At 26.7% G+C, this 22,440-nt stretch overlaps 1 protein-coding gene across 6 annotated transcripts in view; it reads left to right on the top strand.

Moving 5' to 3' along the window:
• The window catches only part of LOC137401898 (protein FAM13A-like), a 60,274-nt gene that overhangs the window by 13,295 nt on the left and 24,539 nt on the right, over window positions 1-22,440 (top strand). For all 6 annotated transcript variants that reach the window (XM_068088397.1, XM_068088402.1, XM_068088386.1 and 3 more), the window contains 2 exons: window positions 169-397; window positions 1,267-1,500. In XM_068088397.1, coding sequence (XP_067944498.1) covers window positions 169-397; window positions 1,267-1,500 — 463 coding nt within the window. The remainder of the gene's footprint in view (window positions 1-168; window positions 398-1,266; window positions 1,501-22,440) is intronic.

Here is a 22,440-nt window from a genome sequence, read left to right as displayed (position 1 = left end):
AAGCCAGCAACCTAAGGTATTGAAGGGCGGTCTGTTAGGCTATTCTTCAAATGACCATCATTTAAACTTTAACTAAGCTTCTCTCTCTAACTCACTTTTTCTCAAGAAGACTCATTTATGAGTCTGCGCATAGATTCCTGTAGAATCACTCTCTAACTTGTACTTTAGTTCAAGAAGCCGTCTGGCCCTAGCAAGAGGGCCTCTAGGAGGAGAATTTCCCATGATAACCTAGACAGTGTGTCATCGCACCCTGTCGAGATATTCTCTAGCAACCTGCTAGCAGAACAGAAAAAACAAGATGGGAACGATATCAACAACAATGCCAATAATAGTGTTCATCTCTCCAGAAATGCTGATCAGGCTCCCGATGTTGGCACTGTGGCTGCTGCTCCTTTAAGTAGGTTCCTAGCGAAGTATCATCTAGTTGATGTATGCTTATCTTTCACGAAAAATTAATGTATTTTAGACCATTTGATAATGAAGTTTTTCAGCATATTGGCTTCATGATTTGCATTGCGCTTCTACAGCGATGCAGAATTACACTTTGAAGTTTTTTGTAAGGAGTCATTCTCTCTCACCAGTAAATTTATTTCAAGATTTCTGAGTAGACAACTCCGTTAAAGTTCCCACTAAGGCAACAGAAATAGTAATAACAAATGTAAAATCCGGCTGATACAGACGTCAAAGTCATTGGGATTATCCATATCTTGCAATTGGTATTATCTAACTTGTGGTTGGGATTATCACTCGCTTTATGTGTTCTTCAGTGGCTTGCTTTGCAATAATTAATTCTAGTGATTTTTCTTAATTATCTGAGATGAGAGGATTGCAGAGATTTACACACTAGTATACCAGCTAACAGCTATGTGGGAAGCTCCTTAGTCAGTGATTTCTTTCTTCTGTAACATATTCTTCATAACTGCAGTTATTCTCCTCTGTAAAGCGCCGTATAAGCGATAGGTTTTCCAGAGCGCTGTCAACTTTCTGTAGACGTACAGCACATTATAAAATGTATATTATTAGCTGCAAATACATAAGAAAATGTATATTAACATTAGTCCTGCTTTAGTTGCTTCATAAAATGTTTATTGCTCTCACGATTGTATTGTGTGTCAAATGTTCAACTCTATCCGATGCTCTAGAAGTTATCAACGATGGATTTAGCTCTATTGTTCGTGAGGGATGCTAATGCCTGCATTTGTGTCCTAGTTGGTGTCAATTATCGCTACATCTTACTCTCAGTATTACACAACAGTTGTTTTACAGTTGTAGTGGATGATTCTGCTGACTTGGACACATCTGGAACTGCTGCTGCTCACAAAGGCTTACCAAACTCGACTGAGGCACTTGAAGTAGCTACCAGTGATCACCTCCTATCTTCCAGCCCTCACGGGAATGCTGTAGATGGACTTACACCTGAGCCAAAAAGCCAACATCACAGCTGTGTAGAGGATGAACACAGGGCAACTCAAATAAAAACTTTGAACAAGCGAATTACAGGTGAGAGATAAGGAAGCCATGCATAATGTGCTAGTAGTCTTTATTTTAAAATGCATGTACAGTCATACTTCGAAACGTGAGTGCCCTAATTTACAAGAAATTTGAAATACAAGCAAAATTTTGAACAAGGTTTTGCCTCGATATACGCAACAAATTTGAGATACTTGTATGAGCATACAAAACAGTTTTTGACTTGACTAGTTGGCCAAGTAGATGAGAGGTCGTTTTCAGAACAGCATTGCTTGGTCTTTTTTGTCAGATCAGTTTGAGAAAGTCTTAAAAAGGCTAGCTATAATGATAGTGAGAGAGACACAAAAAGTGCCGGATGGAGATAATAAGGAATAAAAATAAAAAACTTGAGATACGAGCCAGCTTTTAAGCAAGTTTTAGCACTAACATACGAGCCATGTTTGAGATGCGAGCACGCGAGTCATTTGCCAAGTATGTCGGAGGTGTTTTATGGGAACAGCATCACTCTGTATGTTTCAACTGCTCAGATTATACATTTGTAGGGGAGAGCTGGGATACATGGGCCAATAAAAGTGCCACATCCAAATTATTGCTCTCATTTACTTCCAACCCATATAGAAACAATGTATAGACCTGCTCTAACATAATATGTTCTTGAAATTACCAACACCTTAACACGACAGCGGTAATTAGAGTTATATGATGTCGGCCCATGTATCCTTCAGCTTGGGATACTTGGGCCAGGGTGAAGGATACATGGGCCAAGAAGAAAATATCAATTAAAACACAGTATTGTGAGATTTTATTAAACTTTTATTACCAACATCTATCAGAAACAACAAAAGGAATAAATTTAAGTTCCACAAATCATGAAAAACCTCGAAAACCAGCTAATAGCATGGTCCTGAGTTAGTTCATTTGACATTTGATGCGAGTTCGATCCCAAGATTCAGGGTGTTTTGCAGACGAGCAGTGCCTCTGCTCTGGATTGGGTGTGGGAGAACCATCACAACTCGGTTACAATCGACAGTAGAAATGTCAGGCTGTGGTGGACTCACCCACACATCACTAGACCTTCGGCAGAAATCTACAGATAGAGTTGTTTTGTCAGTGTCTTTAGCTAGAACTTTTCTAACGTACAACACCTTAGTCCTCTTCGTCATAAACTCCACCAGGCAAAAGTCTACAACCGCCACTTCCACATCTCCCGACTCAATGCAACTTGGCTCATTAGCATCACTCAGTGGCTCAAAGGAATTGCTGTCCAGTGGTACCACTACATCTGAGTCACTAGACTCACTTGATTGTTTGATTCTACCGCTTCTAATCGTCGGCAAACTGTCGATATCTTGGCTCGTTTAGGCTGAGGTTTTCTTTTTTCAATTTCAGGTGTTCATGTTAGATATCCTGTTACCGCTATTTTTTGTCGTGTCGTCACACTTGAATTTGATTGAGCCCTGGCTGATGTTGGAAATGGTTGACATTCAGATTGCTGGACTGTGAAAGCTGTTGTTGACGGGTCGCCTGAAGTTGAAGGATTGTCTGCCGCTGACTGACGAGAGGCGAAAGCGATAGGCTCATCTGTAACTGGCTTGGTGGTGGTTGTCGGCTCGGCAAAGGTCGTCAGCTCAGCGGTGAAAGTTGACTCAGTGGTGGTTGTCTGCCCAGTGTTGACCATCGGCCTTTCTGAAACAGTTGCTGGTAAATACCAATCATCTGTGAACATGTTTCTGTCATATGGCCATATTCCTGCCGATTGAAATCTAGATACGATATTTTCTGGAGTGCAGGCTCTCAGATAACTTTTAGTTATGAACTCTGGCATTTGGTAAATGGTAATAGGCTTTCCTGGATTCTGCAACATCCATGAATTTGAAAAATTCGAATAGCATATTTTCATAGGACCGAAGACGATCTTGTCAAGGGGCTGGGTTTTGTTGCTTGATGAGTTACGATGTGTATGCCACACTCCTTGGCTTTCTTCAGCCCTTCATATGCCACATGACTTTCGTGATTGTCCATGATTAAGATAATAGGTCTTTCAACTGATGATTGAGTACGCTGCACTATGTGGTCTATGATTTTCGCAAATAACTCTCTACATATCCATGCCGAGCCAGTGCTAGGGTTTGTGAGGACCAGAGTGTTTTCTATTCGGTATCCTGCTTGAAAGCTGGGTTGGTTTTTTTCCTCGGCATTATTATCACCGGCGAAAGAGCCACACCTGTAGCTGAGATTATTGCAGCACAAGTAACTAGCACATCTCGATCTGTGCTCACTATCTGGCCAACTTGTTTGTGGCCTCGTGGAGAGATAACCTTTGGCAGGCGAGTAACAGTGTTAAAACCTGTTTCATCCAAGTTATAAATTCTGTCCCCAGTGACTCCAGTTGCCTTCAAAGCACACTCAAGCTCGTCAAAGAAATGAGCAATATTCGGCCGGTCGAACGCTGTGGCCCTCGCAATGCTTGTGGCTTCTAGGACTCTAATGGAGATTTGAGAATTTCTTTTCATGAAACCCTGAAGCCCTGATTTGCCTGCTGACTCAAGGGTTACCCACTGACTAGGCATACTAATGTTGTTTACTTTAGCTAAATCATATGCATAATGCTGAGCTTCCCCTGTAGTTAGACTATAGAATTGTTTGGAACAGTCACAGAGATAGGCAGCTAACTCGGTCTCCTGCTCTGTAGTAAAAACTTGGCGGTTGCGGTAGTTTGGTTCGAGGGAAGCATCTTCGTCCGCTGAAGGTTTTTCAGATACCTGCTGAGAGTGTTTCGAGGGACATTATACAGGCCTGCTGCCTGACGCACAGATTGATGATCCTTCTCCACAGCTTCCACAGCCTGACATCATCTGACACCAACTCTCTGTGACACCACCTCGCTAGTCCTTCTTTTGTAATTCTGCGGCATTCTGAATACCTAAAAAAATATTTCTATTTTTTAACATAACATCAAAAAAACAACATGATTCATAAATATCAAGGATAACTGGTAAGCGGCCAATATCCATTCTAAAGTACTAAATTTGCATTTAGTAATTATTTTAAATGTATAAGGATACATGGGCCAAGACAAGGATACATGGGCCAGGACAAGGATACATGGGCCAGTGGCCCATGTATCCTTGGCCCATGTATCCTACAGACACATGTTTTACAGAAATTACCAAGTACAAAATTTAAGTTGAAATTTCAGATTAACCTTTAGCCGCTATAAAGTCAATCAATCAAAGCATAAAATAGCACAGGGTTTAAATCGATTATCACAAGTACTTACCAAGTGGCTTAACTCACAGTCATCAAACAATGGAAAATTTCTGCAAGCATACAGACATCTGTCAGACTTTACAATTCTCATTGTTCGAAATGGCTGAAAGTATGTCAAGGGCAAGACAAAGGTCACAGTTCTTTCATATGGAAATCCAGAAAAGAAAAGACACCTCCTTCAGTTTAAAAATTGATGTGGCCTATGTATCCTTCTGGCCCATGTATCCCAACTCTCCCCTACCGTGTTTTTTTGTGCGCGATTTTCAGTACTAAATTATGTGAATTGAAAGTACGGTGCGTAGACCGAAAGTTTGCCAGTAAAATGAAAGATAATAGAAAGAAAAAGCAAATGATAACAATTGATATCAAACGGAACATTATTGTAAAATGTGTATGCGTGATTGAGCTAGCTCAGCAATATGACAGAAATACATCCACAATTATCAAACAGAAGGATCATATTCAGGGCATTTAGTTTGCAAAAGGACTAACCATAGTTTTGAAATGGCATAGCGATCTTCACGACCGCTGATGGAGAGACTGCTCAGGCATTGGATAAAAGATAAACAATTGGCCGGTGACAATGTAACTGAAACGATGTTTCAATAAAGGCGAAAAGGCCGACGGTAAAAAGGCCTGTGTGAAAAGGCCGGTGTTATCTATAAAAACTATAAAAATAGACTTTCGGACAAGTTGGCTAGTGGTCGTGCATTAATCCTTTGTGACGACACCTGTTTTCGTCCTAATCGCAACATGTTGAAAGGGCGACAAAGGCAAACGTCCTTAGATAGGTTTATCTTAAAACGGCCGGCTAGTCGTGAAAGCGAAACAAAGGAAAAATTAGCTAACCAGCGAGAAACTTCAACCTATGAACGCTGAAGAAATTTTAATTACGTTAAAGAATATAGAAAGCATAATATTATTATGCTAGAAAGCATAATATTATTATGCTTTATTATTTATCTTGAGGTGTTGACTGATGTTCTAAAAAAGAATCAAGGAGATTGACCAACCAGAAGCCGAGATATAGCCAGCCAAACACAGGTCTACCAAAAAGCATAAGTGTTTTGGTAATCATCAATATATGACGTAAGAAATCGACTTGTGTGCCATTGGTCAATTAAGCCAACTAATGCGCTCTCCTATAACAATCACGGCGGTTTAATCCCTGAAAGTATAGAACAATCAAATTGGGCCTAACAATCATTGCTCTGAGAATTCCAAACCAGTCCCTCTGACATGTAAATTAGTTTTAGCATAAAATAATTACACACATCTATTATTTCGCAACATTTTGCTATCTTGCTAGTTCAGCTCAGTTTTGTTGTTCTCCTACTTAGCTTCCCTATTCAGACTCATCTTTAGTGTTGTTCAGATTTGTTTAACTATAGCTAATAAATGGAATCAATTAAATCAATCATCAATCTCGGTTATCATTTGGAATTTTCTACAAATTATATTAGTTACATCATTTATTCTATACGCAGTTATATTATTATTTTGTATAATATGCATTATGATTATTATATTAATCATAAAAAATAATCATAGATAAGATAATAGATCAATAGAAAAATCAAATCAAAAGTTATCGTTTTCTTTTCTCACAGCAAGAGCAGTACGGTCAAGTTATTCTTTTTAAGATTATGGCTGTAGTGAACTTACAGTCTGTTAATAGTGACGATAATCATGAAAATCAACTGAATGCTGCAGTAGATACACAATAGAAAAATGATGAATGAACAAAAAGTCACATTCCCATTTCTTATTCTAAACCAACTGCAAATCGCGGATGTCGCATATAGACTGTACACGCGCCGTTCGTTGAACAGAGGATCTTCGGAGCATATCCGTGGAGATCGAGTTAAAATTTGAAGCACAATAGTCAAAATCTGCTCTTCTGTTTCGAAAAATCATGGTGAAGGGTTGTGGGCAAATGTCTTTACCACACAATGTTTGCTTGATTTTCCTGAGAAACCAGAGCTAGTCTGTAAATTATTTACTATCGCGAGAAGCGTTTCACATCTCGTAGCCAAAACAATCATTATACGTAACGGCAGTAAGGGTGCGCAACTCCGGCACATGACCATTAAGTCGATTTCATACGTCACAGTTCTCGGGATTTTCGAAGGGTTTTCCTCTGATTCTTTATTAGGTAGACCTGTGTTTGGCTGGCTATATCTCAACTTCTAGTGGGTCAATCTCCTTGATTCTTTTTTTAGAACATCAGTCAACACCTCAGGATAACTAATAAAGCATAATAATATTATGCTTTCTCTATTCTTTAAGTTAAAAATCAAAGTTTGTTTTTAGGTTTACTTCTAAGTTTGTTTTTTAAGACTTTGATAAATCCAAATTTATCAAAATCAACTGTTGTAATGAAGGATAACACTTATATCTCCCTCCCTGGCAAATGCTAGCGTTAGCTGATACTGTATGTATTTAATTTTACATTTTAATTAATCACATTTCCTTGCATTATTTTTTATTTGTTGCTTTTTGAGAGCATGTGGTTAGTTAGGACAATAACCAACATGTTATTTCTGTTAAAATATTTTGTTTTGAGTGTTTTATTTGCATTTTTTAGAGCATTGAAACCAATCAATATATCTTTAATTGTTCTATATATTATAAATAAATTGCACCAACATGCGAGTAAATTGACATATGAACTCAGTCTCTAAGCGCATTAAGCTCGTAAGTCGAAGTATGACTGTACATGATAATGTTAGAGTTTATTGCAGATCGTAATCACCAGGGAGGTATTTGTTACTTTTTGAGCGTTAGTAGTGAACTTGAACAATTAAAAATACGGTTTTCCATGATAATATTCAATTTTTAGGTGGTTTTTAGAGGATAGAAACAATTTAATCTGGATTTAGTTATTTTATATAAGAAATATTGCTTTGAGGTCCTAGAACATTGACATACAAGCTTGTTCCTGGAATGCATTAAGCTAGTATGTCGAGGTATGACTGTAGCCAGTAATACATTATGGATTACTAGCTGATCGAAACTGTATCTAAACTTGTATCCATTGAAATGTGAATATCTGACAGAGTTGATTACCTGCAGTAATACTTGTGATAAATTGATGTAGAATTAGGTTTGGTTAGTTGTAACTATCTACAATTTGCATTGTGACATTTTAATATAGATAATTTAATATATATTAAATTGTCACAATTTAATATATATTAAATTGTCACAATTGAATTTAATATGCTGCAAACAACCCAGGAATTTGTTACATATGTTACAAACCTGTGGTATAGTCATGGTATATATTACAAGGACTGCAGTGATTCACAAAATTCTGCAAACAGTATAGTAATATGTAATATATTCATTACAAACAGTGTAGTAATATGTAATATTCATTACTAACAGTATAGTAATATGTAATATTCATTACTAACAGTATAGTAATATGTAATATTCATTAAAAACAGTATAGTAGTTATGTAATATTCATTACAAACGGTGTAGTAATATGTAATATTCATTACAAACAGTATAGTAATATGTAATATTCATTAAAAACAGTGGAGTAATATGTAATATTCAATACAAACAGTATAGTAATATGTAATATTCATTACTAACAGTATAGTAATATGTAATATTCATTACTAACAGTATAGTAATGTGTAATATTTATTACAAACAGTGTAGTAATATGTAATATTCATTACAAACAGTATAGTAATATGTAATATTCATTACTAACAGTATAGTAATATGTAATATTCATTACTAACAGTGTAGTAATATGTAATATTCATTACTAACAGTATAGTAATATGTTATATTCATTACTAACAGTATAGTAATATGTAATATTCATTACTAACAGTATAGTAATATGTAATATTCATTACAAACAGTATAGTAATATGTAATATTCATTAAAAACAGTATAGTAGTTATGTAATATTCATTACAAACGGTGTAGTAATATGTAATATTCATTACAAACAGTATAGTAATATGTAATATTCATTAAAAACAGTGTAGTAATATGTAATATTCAATACAAACAGTATAGTAATGTGTAATATTTATTACAAACAGTGTAGTAATATGTAATATTCATTACTAACAGTATAGTAATATGTAATATTCATTACTAACAGTATAGTAATATGTAATATTCATTACTAACAGTATAGTAATATGTAATATTCATTACTAACAGTATAGTAATATGTAATATTCATTACTAACAGTGTAGTAATATGTAATATTCATTACAAACAGTATAGTAATGTGTAATATTTATTACAAACAGTGTAGTAATATGTAATATTCATTACAAACAGTATAGTAATATGTAATATTTATTACTAACAGTATAGTAATATGTAATATTCATTACTAACAGTATAGTAATGTGTAATATTTATTACAAACAGTGTAGTAATATGTAATATTCATTACAAACAGTATAGTAATGTATAATATTTATTACAAACAGTGTAGTAATATGTAATATTCATTACAAACAGTATAGTAATGTATAATATTTATTACAAACAGTGTAGTAATATGTAATATTCATTACAAACAGTGTAGTAATGTGTAATATTTATTACAAACAGTGTAGTAATATGTAATATTCATTACAAACAGTATAGTAATGTATAATATTTATTACAAACAGTATAGTAATATGTAATATTCATTACAAACAGTATAGTAATATGTAATATTCATTACTAACAGTGTAGTAATATGTAATATTCATTACTAACAGTGTAGTAATATGTAATATTCATTACAAACAGTATAGTAATATGTAATATTCATTACTAACAGTATAGTAATGTGTAATATTTATTACAAACAGTGTAGTAATATGTAATATTCATTACAAACAGTATAGTAATATGTAATATTTATTACTAACAGTATAGTAATATGTAATATTCATTACTAACAGTATAGTAATGTGTAATATTTATTACAAACAGTGTAGTAATATGTAATATTCATTACAAACAGTATAGTAATGTATAATATTTATTACAAACAGTATAGTAATATGTAATATTCATTACAAACAGTGTAGTAATAAGTAATATTCATTACAAACAGTATAGTAATATGTAATATTCATTACTAACAGTATAGTAATATGTAATATTCATTACTAACAGTATAGTAATGTGTAATATTCATTACTAACAGTATAGTAATGTGTAATATTCATTACTAACAGTATAGTAATGTGTAATATTCATTACTAACAGTATAGTAATGTGTAATATTTATTACAAACAGTATAGTAATATGTAATATGCATTACAAACAGTATAGTAATATGTAATATTTATTACTAACAGTATAGTAAAATGTAATATTCATTACTAACAGTGTAGTAATATGTAATATTCATTACAAACAGTATAGTAATATGTAATATTCATTACTAACAGTATAGTAATATGTAATATTCATTACTAACAGTATAGTAATGTGTAATATTTATTACAAACAGTGTAGTAATATGTAATATTCATTACAAACAGTATAGTAATATGTAATATTTATTACTAACAGTATAGTAATATGTAATATTCATTACTAACAGTATAGTAATGTGTAATATTTATTACAAACAGTGTAGTAATGTGTAATATTTATTACAAACAGTGTAGTAATATGTAATATTCATTACTAACAGTATAGTAATGTGTAATATTCATTACTAACAGTATAGTAATATGTACTATTCATTACAAACAGTATAGTAATGTGTAATATTCATTACAAACAGTATAGTAATATGTAATATTCATAACTAACAGTATAGTAATATGTAATATTCATTACAAACAGTATAGTAATGTATAATATTTATTACAAACAGTATAGTAATATGTAATATTCATTACTAACAGTATAGTAATATGTAATATGCATTACAAACAGTGTAGTAATAAGTAATATTCATTACAAACAGTATAGTAATATGTAATATTCATTACTAACAGTATAGTAATATGTAATATTCATTACTAACAGTATAGTAATGTGTAATATTTATTACAAACAGTGTAGTAATATGTAATATGCATTACAAACAGTATAGTAATATGTAATATTCATTACAAACAGTGTAGTAATAAGTAATATTCATTACAAACAGTATAGTAATATGTAATATTCATTACTAACAGTATAGTAATATGTAATATTCATTACTAACAGTATAGTAATGTGTAATATTCATTACTAACAGTATAGTAATGTGTAATATTCATTACTAACAGTATAGTAATGTGTAATATTTATTACAAACAGTGTAGTAATATGTAATATGCATTACAAACAGTATAGTAATATGTAATATTTATTACTAACAGTATAGTAAAATGTAATATTCATTACTAACAGTGTAGTAATATGTAATATTCATTACAAACAGTATAGTAATATGTAATATTCATTACTAACAGTATAGTAATATGTAATATTCATTACTAACAGTATAGTAATATGTAATATTCATTAAAAACAGTATAGTAGTTATGTAATATTCATTACAAACGGTGTAGTAATATGTAATATTCATTACAAACAGTATAGTAATATGTAATATTCATTAAAAACAGTGTAGTAATATGTAATATTCAATACAAACAGTATAGTAATATGTAATATTCATTACTAACAGTATAGTAATATGTAATATTCATTACTAACAGTATAGTAATGTGTAATATTTATTACAAACAGTGTAGTAATATGTAATATTCATTACAAACAGTATAGTAATATGTAATATTCATTACTAACAGTATAGTAATATGTAATATTCATTACTAACAGTGTAGTAATATGTAATATTCATTACTAACAGTATAGTAATATGTAATATTCATTACTAACAGTATAGTAATATGTAATATTCATTACTAACAGTATAGTAATATGTAATATTCATTACAAACAGTATAGTAATATGTAATATTCATTAAAAACAGTATAGTAGTTATGTAATATTCATTACAAACGGTGTAGTAATATGTAATATTCATTACAAACAGTATAGTAATATGTAATATTCATTAAAAACAGTGTAGTAATATGTAATATTCAATACAAACAGTATAGTAATATGTAATATTCATTACTAACAGTATAGTAATATGTAATATTCATTACTAACAGTATAGTAATGTGTAATATTTATTACAAACAGTGTAGTAATATGTAATATTCATTACAAACAGTATAGTAATATGTAATATTCATTACTAACAGTATAGTAATATGTAATATTCATTACTAACAGTGTAGTAATATGTAATATTCATTAAAAACAGTGTAGTAATATGTAATATTCATTACAAACAGTATAGTAATATGTAATATTCATTACTAACAGTATAGTAATATGTAATATTCATTACTAACAGTATAGTAATATGTAATATTCATTACTAACAGTATAGTAATATGTAATATTCATTACTAACAGTGTAGTAATATGTAATATTCATTACAAACAGTATAGTAATGTGTAATATTTATTACAAACAGTGTAGTAATATGTAATATTCATTACAAACAGTATAGTAATGTGTAATATTTATTACAAACAGTATAGTAATATGTAATATTCATTACAAACAGTATAGTAATATGTAATATTTATTACTAACAGTATAGTAATATGTAATATTCAATACAAACAGTATAGTAATATGTAATATTTATTACAAACAGTATAGTAATATGTAATATTCATTACTAACAGTATAGTAATGTGTAATATTTATTACAAACAGTGTAGTAATATGTAATATTCATTACAAACAGTATAGTAATGTATAATATTTATTACAAACAGTGTAGTAATATGTAATATTCATTACAAACAGTATAGTAATGTATAATATTTATTACAAACAGTGTAGTAATATGTAATATTCATTACAAACAGTGTAGTAATGTGTAATATTTATTACAAACAGTGTAGTAATATGTAATATTCATTACAAACAGTATAGTAATGTATAATATTTATTACAAACAGTATAGTAATATGTAATATTCATTACAAACAGTATAGTAATATGTAATATTCATTACTAACAGTGTAGTAATATGTAATATTCATTACTAACAGTGTAGTAATATGTAATATTCATTACAAACAGTATAGTAATATGTAATATTCATTACTAACAGTATAGTAATGTGTAATATTTATTACAAACAGTGTAGTAATATGTAATATTCATTACAAACAGTATAGTAATATGTAATATTTATTACTAACAGTATAGTAATATGTAATATTCATTACTAACAGTATAGTAATGTGTAATATTTATTACAAACAGTGTAGTAATATGTAATATTCATTACAAACAGTATAGTAATGTATAATATTTATTACAAACAGTATAGTAATATGTAATATTCATTACAAACAGTGTAGTAATAAGTAATATTCATTACAAACAGTATAGTAATATGTAATATTCATTACTAACAGTATAGTAATATGTAATATTCATTACTAACAGTATAGTAATGTGTAATATTCATTACTAACAGTATAGTAATGTGTAATATTTATTACAAACAGTATAGTAATATGTAATATGCATTACAAACAGTATAGTAATATGTAATATTTATTACTAACAGTATAGTAAAATGTAATATTCATTACTAACAGTGTAGTAATATGTAATATTCATTACAAACAGTATAGTAATATGTAATATTCATTACTAACAGTATAGTAATGTGTAATATTTATTACAAACAGTGTAGTAATATGTAATATTCATTACAAACAGTATAGTAATATGTAATATTTATTACTAACAGTATAGTAATATGTAATATTCATTACTAACAGTATAATAATATGTAATATTCAATACTAACAGTATAGTAATGTGTAATATTTATTACAAACAGTGTAGTAATGTGTAATATTTATTACTAACAGTATAGTAATATGTAATATTCATTACTAACAGTATAGTAATATGTAATATTCATTACAAACAGTATAGTAATGTATAATATTTATTACAAACAGTATAGTAATATGTAATATTCATTACAAACAGTATAGTAATATGTAATATTCATTACAAACAGTATAGTAATATGTAATATTTATTACTAACAGTATAGTAATATGTAATATTCATTACTAACAGTATAGTAATATGTAATATTCATTACTAACAGTATAGTAATGTGTAATATTTATTACAAACAGTGTAGTAATGTGTAATATTTATTACTAACAGTATAGTAATATGTAATATTCATTACTAACAGTATAGTAATATGTAATATTCATTACAAACAGTATAGTAATGTATAATATTTATTACAAACAGTATAGTAATATGTAATATTCATTACAAACAGTGTAGTAATATGTAATATTCATTACAAACAGTATAGTAATATGTAATATTTATTACTAACAGTATAGTAATATGTAATATTCATTACTAACAGTATAGTAATGTGTAATATTTATTACAAACAGTGTAGTAATGTGTAATATTTATTACTAACAGTATAGTAATATGTAATATTCATTACTAACAGTATAGTAATGTGTAATATTCATTACTAACAGTATAGTAATATGTACTATTCATTACAAACAGTATAGTAATGTGTAATATTCATTACAAACAGTATAGTAATATGTAATATTCATTACTAACAGTATAGTAATGTGTAATATTTATTACAAACAGTGTAGTAATATGTAATATTCATTACTAACAGTATAGTAATATGTAATATTCATTACAAACAGTATAGTAATATGTAATATTCATTACTAACAGTATAGTAATATGTAATATTTATTACTAACAGTATAGTAATATGTAATATTCATTACTAACAGTATAGTAATATGTAATATTCATTACTAACAGTATAGTAATGTGTAATATTTATTACAAACAGTGTAGTAATATGTAATATTCATTACAAACAGTATAGTAATATGTAATATTTATTACTAACAGTATAGTAATATGTAATATTCATTACTAACAGTATAGTAATGTGTAATATTCATTACTAACAGTATAGTAATATGTACTATTCATTACAAACAGTATAGTAATGTGTAATATTCATTACAAACAGTATAGTAATATGTAATATTCATTACAAACAGTATAGTAATATGTAATATTTATTACTAACAGTATAGTAAAATGTAATATTCATTACTAACAGTATAGTAATATGTAATATTTATTACTAAAAGTATAGTAATATGTAATATTCATTACTAACAGTATAGTAATGTGTAATATTCATTACTAACAGTATAGTAATATGTACTATTCATTACAAACAGTATAGTAATGTGTAATATTTATTACAAACAGTGTAGTAATATGTAATATGCATTACAAACAGTATAGTAATATGTAATATTTATTACTAACAGTATAGTAAAATGTAATATTCATTACTAACAGTATAGTAAAATGTAATATTCATTACTAACAGTATAGTAATATGTAATATTTATTACTAACAGTATAGTAATATGTAATATTCATTACTAACAGTATAGTAATGTGTAATATTCATTACTAACAGTATAGTAATATGTACTATTCATTACAAACAGTATAGTAATGTGTAATATTTATTACAAACAGTGTAGTAATATGTAATATGCATTACAAACAGTATAGTAATATGTAATATTTATTACTAACAGTATAGTAATATGTAATATTCATTACTAACAGTATAGTAATGTGTAATATTCATTACTAACAGTATAGTAATATGTACTATTCATTACAAACAGTATAGTAATGTGTAATATTCATTACAAACAGTATAGTAATATGTAATATTCATTACAAACAGTATAGTAATATGTAATATTTATTACTAACAGTATAGTAAAATGTAATATTCATTACTAACAGTATAGTAATATGTAATATTTATTACTAACAGTATAGTAATATGTAATATTCATTACTAACAGTATAGTAATGTGTAATATTCATTACTAACAGTATAGTAATATGTACTATTCATTACAAACAGTATAGTAATGTGTAATATTTATTACAAACAGTGTAGTAATATGTAATATTCATTACAAACAGTATAGTAATATGTAATATTTATTACTAACAGTATAGTAATATGTATTATTCATTACTAACAGTATAGTAATGTGTAATATTCATTACTAACAGTATAGTAATATGTACTATTCATTACAAACAGTATAGTAATGTGTAATATTTATTACAAACAGTGTAGTAATATGTAATATGCATTACAAACAGTATAGTAATATGTAATATTTATTACTAACAGTATAGTAAAATGTAATATTCATTACTAACAGTGTAGTAATATGTAATATTCATTACAAACAGTATAGTAATATGTAATATTCATTACTAACAGTATAGTAATGTGTAATATTTATTACAAACAGTGTAGTAATATGTAATATTCATTACAAACAGTATAGTAATATGTAATATTTATTACTAACAGTATAGTAATATGTAATATTCATTACTAACAGTATAGTAATGTGTAATATTTATTACAAACAGTGTAGTAATATGTAATATTCATTACAAACAGTATAGTAATGTGTAATATTCATTACAAACAGTATAGTAATATGTAATATTCATTACAAACAGTATAGTAATGTATAATATTTATTACAAACAGTATAGTAATATGTAATATTCATTACTAACAGTATAGTAATATGTAATATTCATTACTAACAGTGTAGTAATATGTAATATGCATTACAAACAGTGTAGTAATAAGTAATATTCATTACAAACAGTATAGTAATATGTAATATTCATTACTAACAGTATAGTAATATGTAATATTCATTACTAACAGTATAGTAATGTGTAATATTCATTACTAACAGTATAGTAATATGTAATATTCATTACTAACAGTATAGTAATATGTAATATTCATTACTAACAGTATAGTAATATGTAATATTCATTACTAACAGTATAGTAATGTGTAATATTTATTACAAACAGTGTAGTAATATGTAATATGCATTACAAACAGTATAGTAATATGTAATATTTATTACTAACAGTATAGTAATATGTAATATTCATTACTAACAGTATAGTAATATGTAATATTCATTACAAACAGTATAGTAATGTGTAATATTCATTACTAACAGTATAGTAATGTATAATATTTATTACAAACAGTATAGTAATATGTAATATTCATTACAAACAGTATAGTAATGTGTAATATTCATTACTAACAGTATAGTAATGTGTAATATTTATTACAAACAGTGTAGTAATATGTAATATTCATTACAAACAGTATAGTAATATGTAATATTCATTACTAACAGTATAGTAATATGTAATATTCATTACTAACAGTATAGTAATGTGTAATATTTATTACAAACAGTGTAGTAATATGTAATATTTATTACTAACAGTATAGTAAAATGTAATATTCATTACTAACAGTATAGTAATGTGTAATATTTATTACTAACAGTATAGTAATATGTAATATTCATTACTAACAGTATAGTAATATGTAATATTCATTACTAACAGTATAGTAATGTGTAATATTTATTACAAACAGTGTAGTAATATGTAATATTCATTACAAACAGTATAGTAATATGTAATATTCATTACTAACAGTATAGTAATGTGTAATATTCATTACTAACAGTATAGTAATATGTAATATTCATTACTAACAGTATAGTAATATGTAATATTCATTACTAACAGTATAGTAATATGTAATATTCATTACTAACAGTGTAGTAATATGTAATATTCATTACAAACAGTATAGTAATATGTAATATTCATTACTAACAGTATAGTAATGTGTAATATTTATTACAAACAGTGTAGTAATATGTAATATTCATTACAAACAGTATAGTAATATGTAATATTTATTACTAACAGTATAGTAATATGTAATATTCATTACTAACAGTATAGTAATATGTAATATTTATTACAAACAGTGTAGTAATGTGTAATATTTATTACAAACAGTATAGTAATATGTAATATTCATTACAAACAGTATAGTAATATGTAATATTCATTACAAACAGTATAGTAATATGTAATATTCATTACTAACAGTATAGTAATATGTAATATTCATTACTAACAGTATAGTAATAAGTAATATTCATTACTAACAGTATAGTAATGTGTAATATTTATTACAAACAGTGTAGTAATATGTAATATGCATTACAAACAGTATAGTAATATGTAATATTCATTACTAACAGTATAGTAATGTGTAATATTTATTACAAACAGTGTAGTAATATGTAATATTCATTACTAACAGTATAGTAATGTGTAATATTTATTACAAACAGTGTAGTAATATGTAATATTCATTACTAACAGTATAGTAATATGTAATATTCATTACTAACAGTATAGTAATATGTAATATTCATTACTAACAGTATAGTAATGTGTAATATTCATTACAAACGGTGTAGTAGTATGTAATATTCATTACAAACAGTATAGCAATATGTAATATTCATTACAAACAGTATAGTAATATGTAATATTCATTACAAACTGTAGTAATATGTAATATTCATTACAAACGGTGTAGTAGTATGTAATATTCATTACAAACAGTATAGTAATATGTAATATTCATTACAAACAGTATAGTAATATGTAATATTCATTACTAACAGTATAGTAATATGTAATATTCATTACAAACGGTGTAGTAATATGTAATATTCATTACAAACAGTATAGTAATGTGTAATATTCATTACTAACAGTATAGTAATATGTAATATTTATTACAAACAGTATAGCAATATGTAATATTCATTACAAACGGTGTAGTAGTATGTAATATTCATTACAAACAGTATAGCAATATGTAATATTCATTACAAACTGTAGTAATATGTAATATTCATTACAAACGGTGTAGTAGTATGTAATATTCATTACAAACAGTATAGTAATATGTAATATTCATTACTAACAGTATAGTAATATGTAATATTTATTACAAACAGTATAGCAATATGTAATATTCATTACAAACGGTGTAGTAGAATGTAATATTCATTACAAACAGTATAGCAATATGTAATATTCATTACAAACAGTATAGTAATATGTAATATTCATTACAAACTGTAGTAATATGTAATATTCATTACAAACGGTGTAGTAGTATGTAATATTCATTACAAACAGTATAGTAATATGTAATATTCATTAAAAACAGTATAGTAGTTATGTAATATTCATTACAAACGGTGTAGTAATATGTAATATTCATTACAAACAGTATAGTAATATGTAATATTCATTAAAAACAGTGTAGTAATATGTAATATTCAATACAAACAGTATAGTAATATGTAATATTCATTACTAACAGTATAGTAATATGTAATATTCATTACTAACAGTATAGTAATATGTAATATTCATTAAAAACAGTATAGTAGTTATGTAATATTCATTACTAACAGTATAGTAATATGTAATATTCATTACTAACAGTATAGTAATATGTAATATTCATTAAAAACAGTATAGTAGTTATGTAATATTCATTACAAACGGTGTAGTAATATGTAATATTCATTACAAACAGTATAGTAATATGTAATATTCATTAAAAACAGTGTAGTAATATGTAATATTCAATACAAACAGTATAGTAATATGTAATATTCATTACTAACAGTATAGTAATATGTAATATTCATTACTAACAGTATAGTAATGTGTAATATTTATTACAAACAGTGTAGTAATATGTAATATTCATTACAAACAGTATAGTAATATGTAATATTCATTACTAACAGTATAGTAATATGTAATATTCATTACTAACAGTGTAGTTATATGTAATATTCATTACTAACAGTATAGTAATATGTTATATTCATTACTAACAGTATAGTAATATGTAATATTCATTACTAACAGTATAGTAATATGTAATATTCATTACAAACAGTATAGTAATATGTAATATTCATTAAAAACAGTATAGTAGTTATGTAATATTCATTACAAACGGTGTAGTAATATGTAATATTCATTACAAACAGTATGGTAATATGTAATATTCATTAAAAACAGTGTAGTAATATGTAATATTCAATACAAACAGTATAGTAATATGTAATATTCATTACTAACAGTATAGTAATATGTAATGTTCATTACTAACAGTATAGTAATGTGTAATATTTATTACAAACAGTGTAGTAATATGTAATATTCATTACAAACAGTATAGTAATATGTAATATTCATTACTAACAGTATAGTAATATGTAATATTCATTACTAACAGTGTAGTAATATGTAATATTCATTAAAAACAGTGTAGCAATATGTAATATTCATTACAAACAGTATAGTAATATGTAATATTCATTACTAACAGTATAGTAATATGTAATATTCATTACTAACAGTATAGTAATATGTAATATTCATTACTAACAGTATAGTAATATGTAATATTCATTACTAACAGTGTAGTAATATGTAATATTCATTACAAACAGTATAGTAATATGTAATATTTATTACAAACAGTTTAGTAATATGTAATATTCATTACTAACAGTATAGTAATGTGTAATATTTATTACAAACAGTGTAGTAATATGTAATATTCATTACAAACAGTATAGTAATATGTAATATTTATTACTAACAGTATAGTAATATGTAATATTCATTACTAACAGTATAGTAATGTGTAATATTTATTACAAACAGTGTAGTAATATGTAATATTCATTACAAACAGTATAGTAATGTATAATATTTATTACAAACAGTATAGTAATATGTAATATTCATTACAAACAGTGTAGTAATTAGTAATATTCATTACAAACAGTATAGTAATATGTAATATTCATTACTAACAGTATAGTAATATGTAATATTCATTACTAACAGTATAGTAATGTGTAATATTCATTACTAACAGTATAGTAATGTGTAATATTTATTACAAACAGTATAGTAATATGTAATATGCATTACAAACAGTATAGTAATATGTAATATTCATTACTAACAGTATAGTAATATGTAATATTCATTACTAACAGTATAGTAATGTGTAATATTCATTACTAACAGTATAGTAATGTGTAATATTCATTACTAACAGTATAGTAATGTGTAATATTCATTACTAACAGTATAGTAATATGTAATATTCATTACTAACAGTATAGTAATGTGTAATATTCATTACTAACAGTATAGTAATATGTAATATTCATTACAAACAGTATAGTAATATGTAATATTCATTACTAACAGTGTAGTAATATGTAATATTCATTACTAACAGTGTAGTAATATGTAATATTCATTACAAACAGTATAGTAATATGTAATATTCATTACTAACAGTATAGTAATGTGTAATATTTATTACAAACAGTGTAGTAATATGTAATATTCATTACAAACAGTATAGTAATATGTAATATTTATTACTAACAGTATAGTAATATGTAATATTCATTACTAACAGTATAGTAATGTGTAATATTTATTACAAACAGTGTAGTAATATGTAATATTCATTACAAACAGTATAGTAATGTATAATATTTATTACAAACAGTATAGTAATATGTAATATTCATTACAAACAGTGTAGTAATTAGTAATATTCATTACAAACAGTATAGTAATATGTAATATTCATTACTAACAGTATAGTAATATGTAATATTCATTACTAACAGTATAGTAATGTGTAATATTCATTACTAACAGTATAGTAATGTGTAATATTTATTACAAACAGTGTAGTAATATGTAATATTCATTACAAACAGTATAGTAATGTATAATATTTATTACAAACAGTATAGTAATATGTAATATTCATTACAAACAGTGTAGTAATTAGTAATATTCATTACAAACAGTATAGTAATATGTAATATTCATTACTAACAGTATAGTAATATGTAATATTCATTACTAACAGTATAGTAATGTGTAATATTCATTACTAACAGTATAGTAATGTGTAATATTTATTACAAACAGTATAGTAATATGTAATATGCATTACAAACAGTATAGTAATATGTAATATTTATTACTAACAGTATAGTAAAATGTAATATTCATTACTAACAGTGTAGTAATATGTAATATTCATTACAAACAGTATAGTAATATGTAATATTCATTACTAACAGTATAGTAATATGTAATATTCATTACTAACAGTATAGTAATGTGTAATATTTATTACAAACAGTGTAGTAATATGTAATATTCATTACAAACAGTATAGTAATATGTAATATTTATTACTAACAGTATAGTAATATGTAATATTCATTACTAACAGTATAGTAATGTGTAATATTTATTACAAACAGTGTAGTAATGTGTAATATTTATTACAAACAGTGTAGTAATATGTAATATTCATTACTAACAGTATAGTAATGTGTAATATTCATTACTAACAGTATAGTAATATGTACTATTCATTACAAACAGTATAGTAATGTGTAATATTCATTACAAACAGTATAGTAATATGTAATATTCATTACTAACAGTATAGTAATATGTAATA

The sequence above is a fragment of the Watersipora subatra genome, chromosome 1, assembly GCF_963576615.1.
Source record: "Watersipora subatra chromosome 1, tzWatSuba1.1, whole genome shotgun sequence".
NCBI lineage: Eukaryota > Metazoa > Bryozoa > Gymnolaemata > Cheilostomatida > Watersiporidae > Watersipora > Watersipora subatra.
Note: the sequence above shows the minus strand (reverse complement) of the source record. Positions and strands in the feature narration are given on the sequence as shown.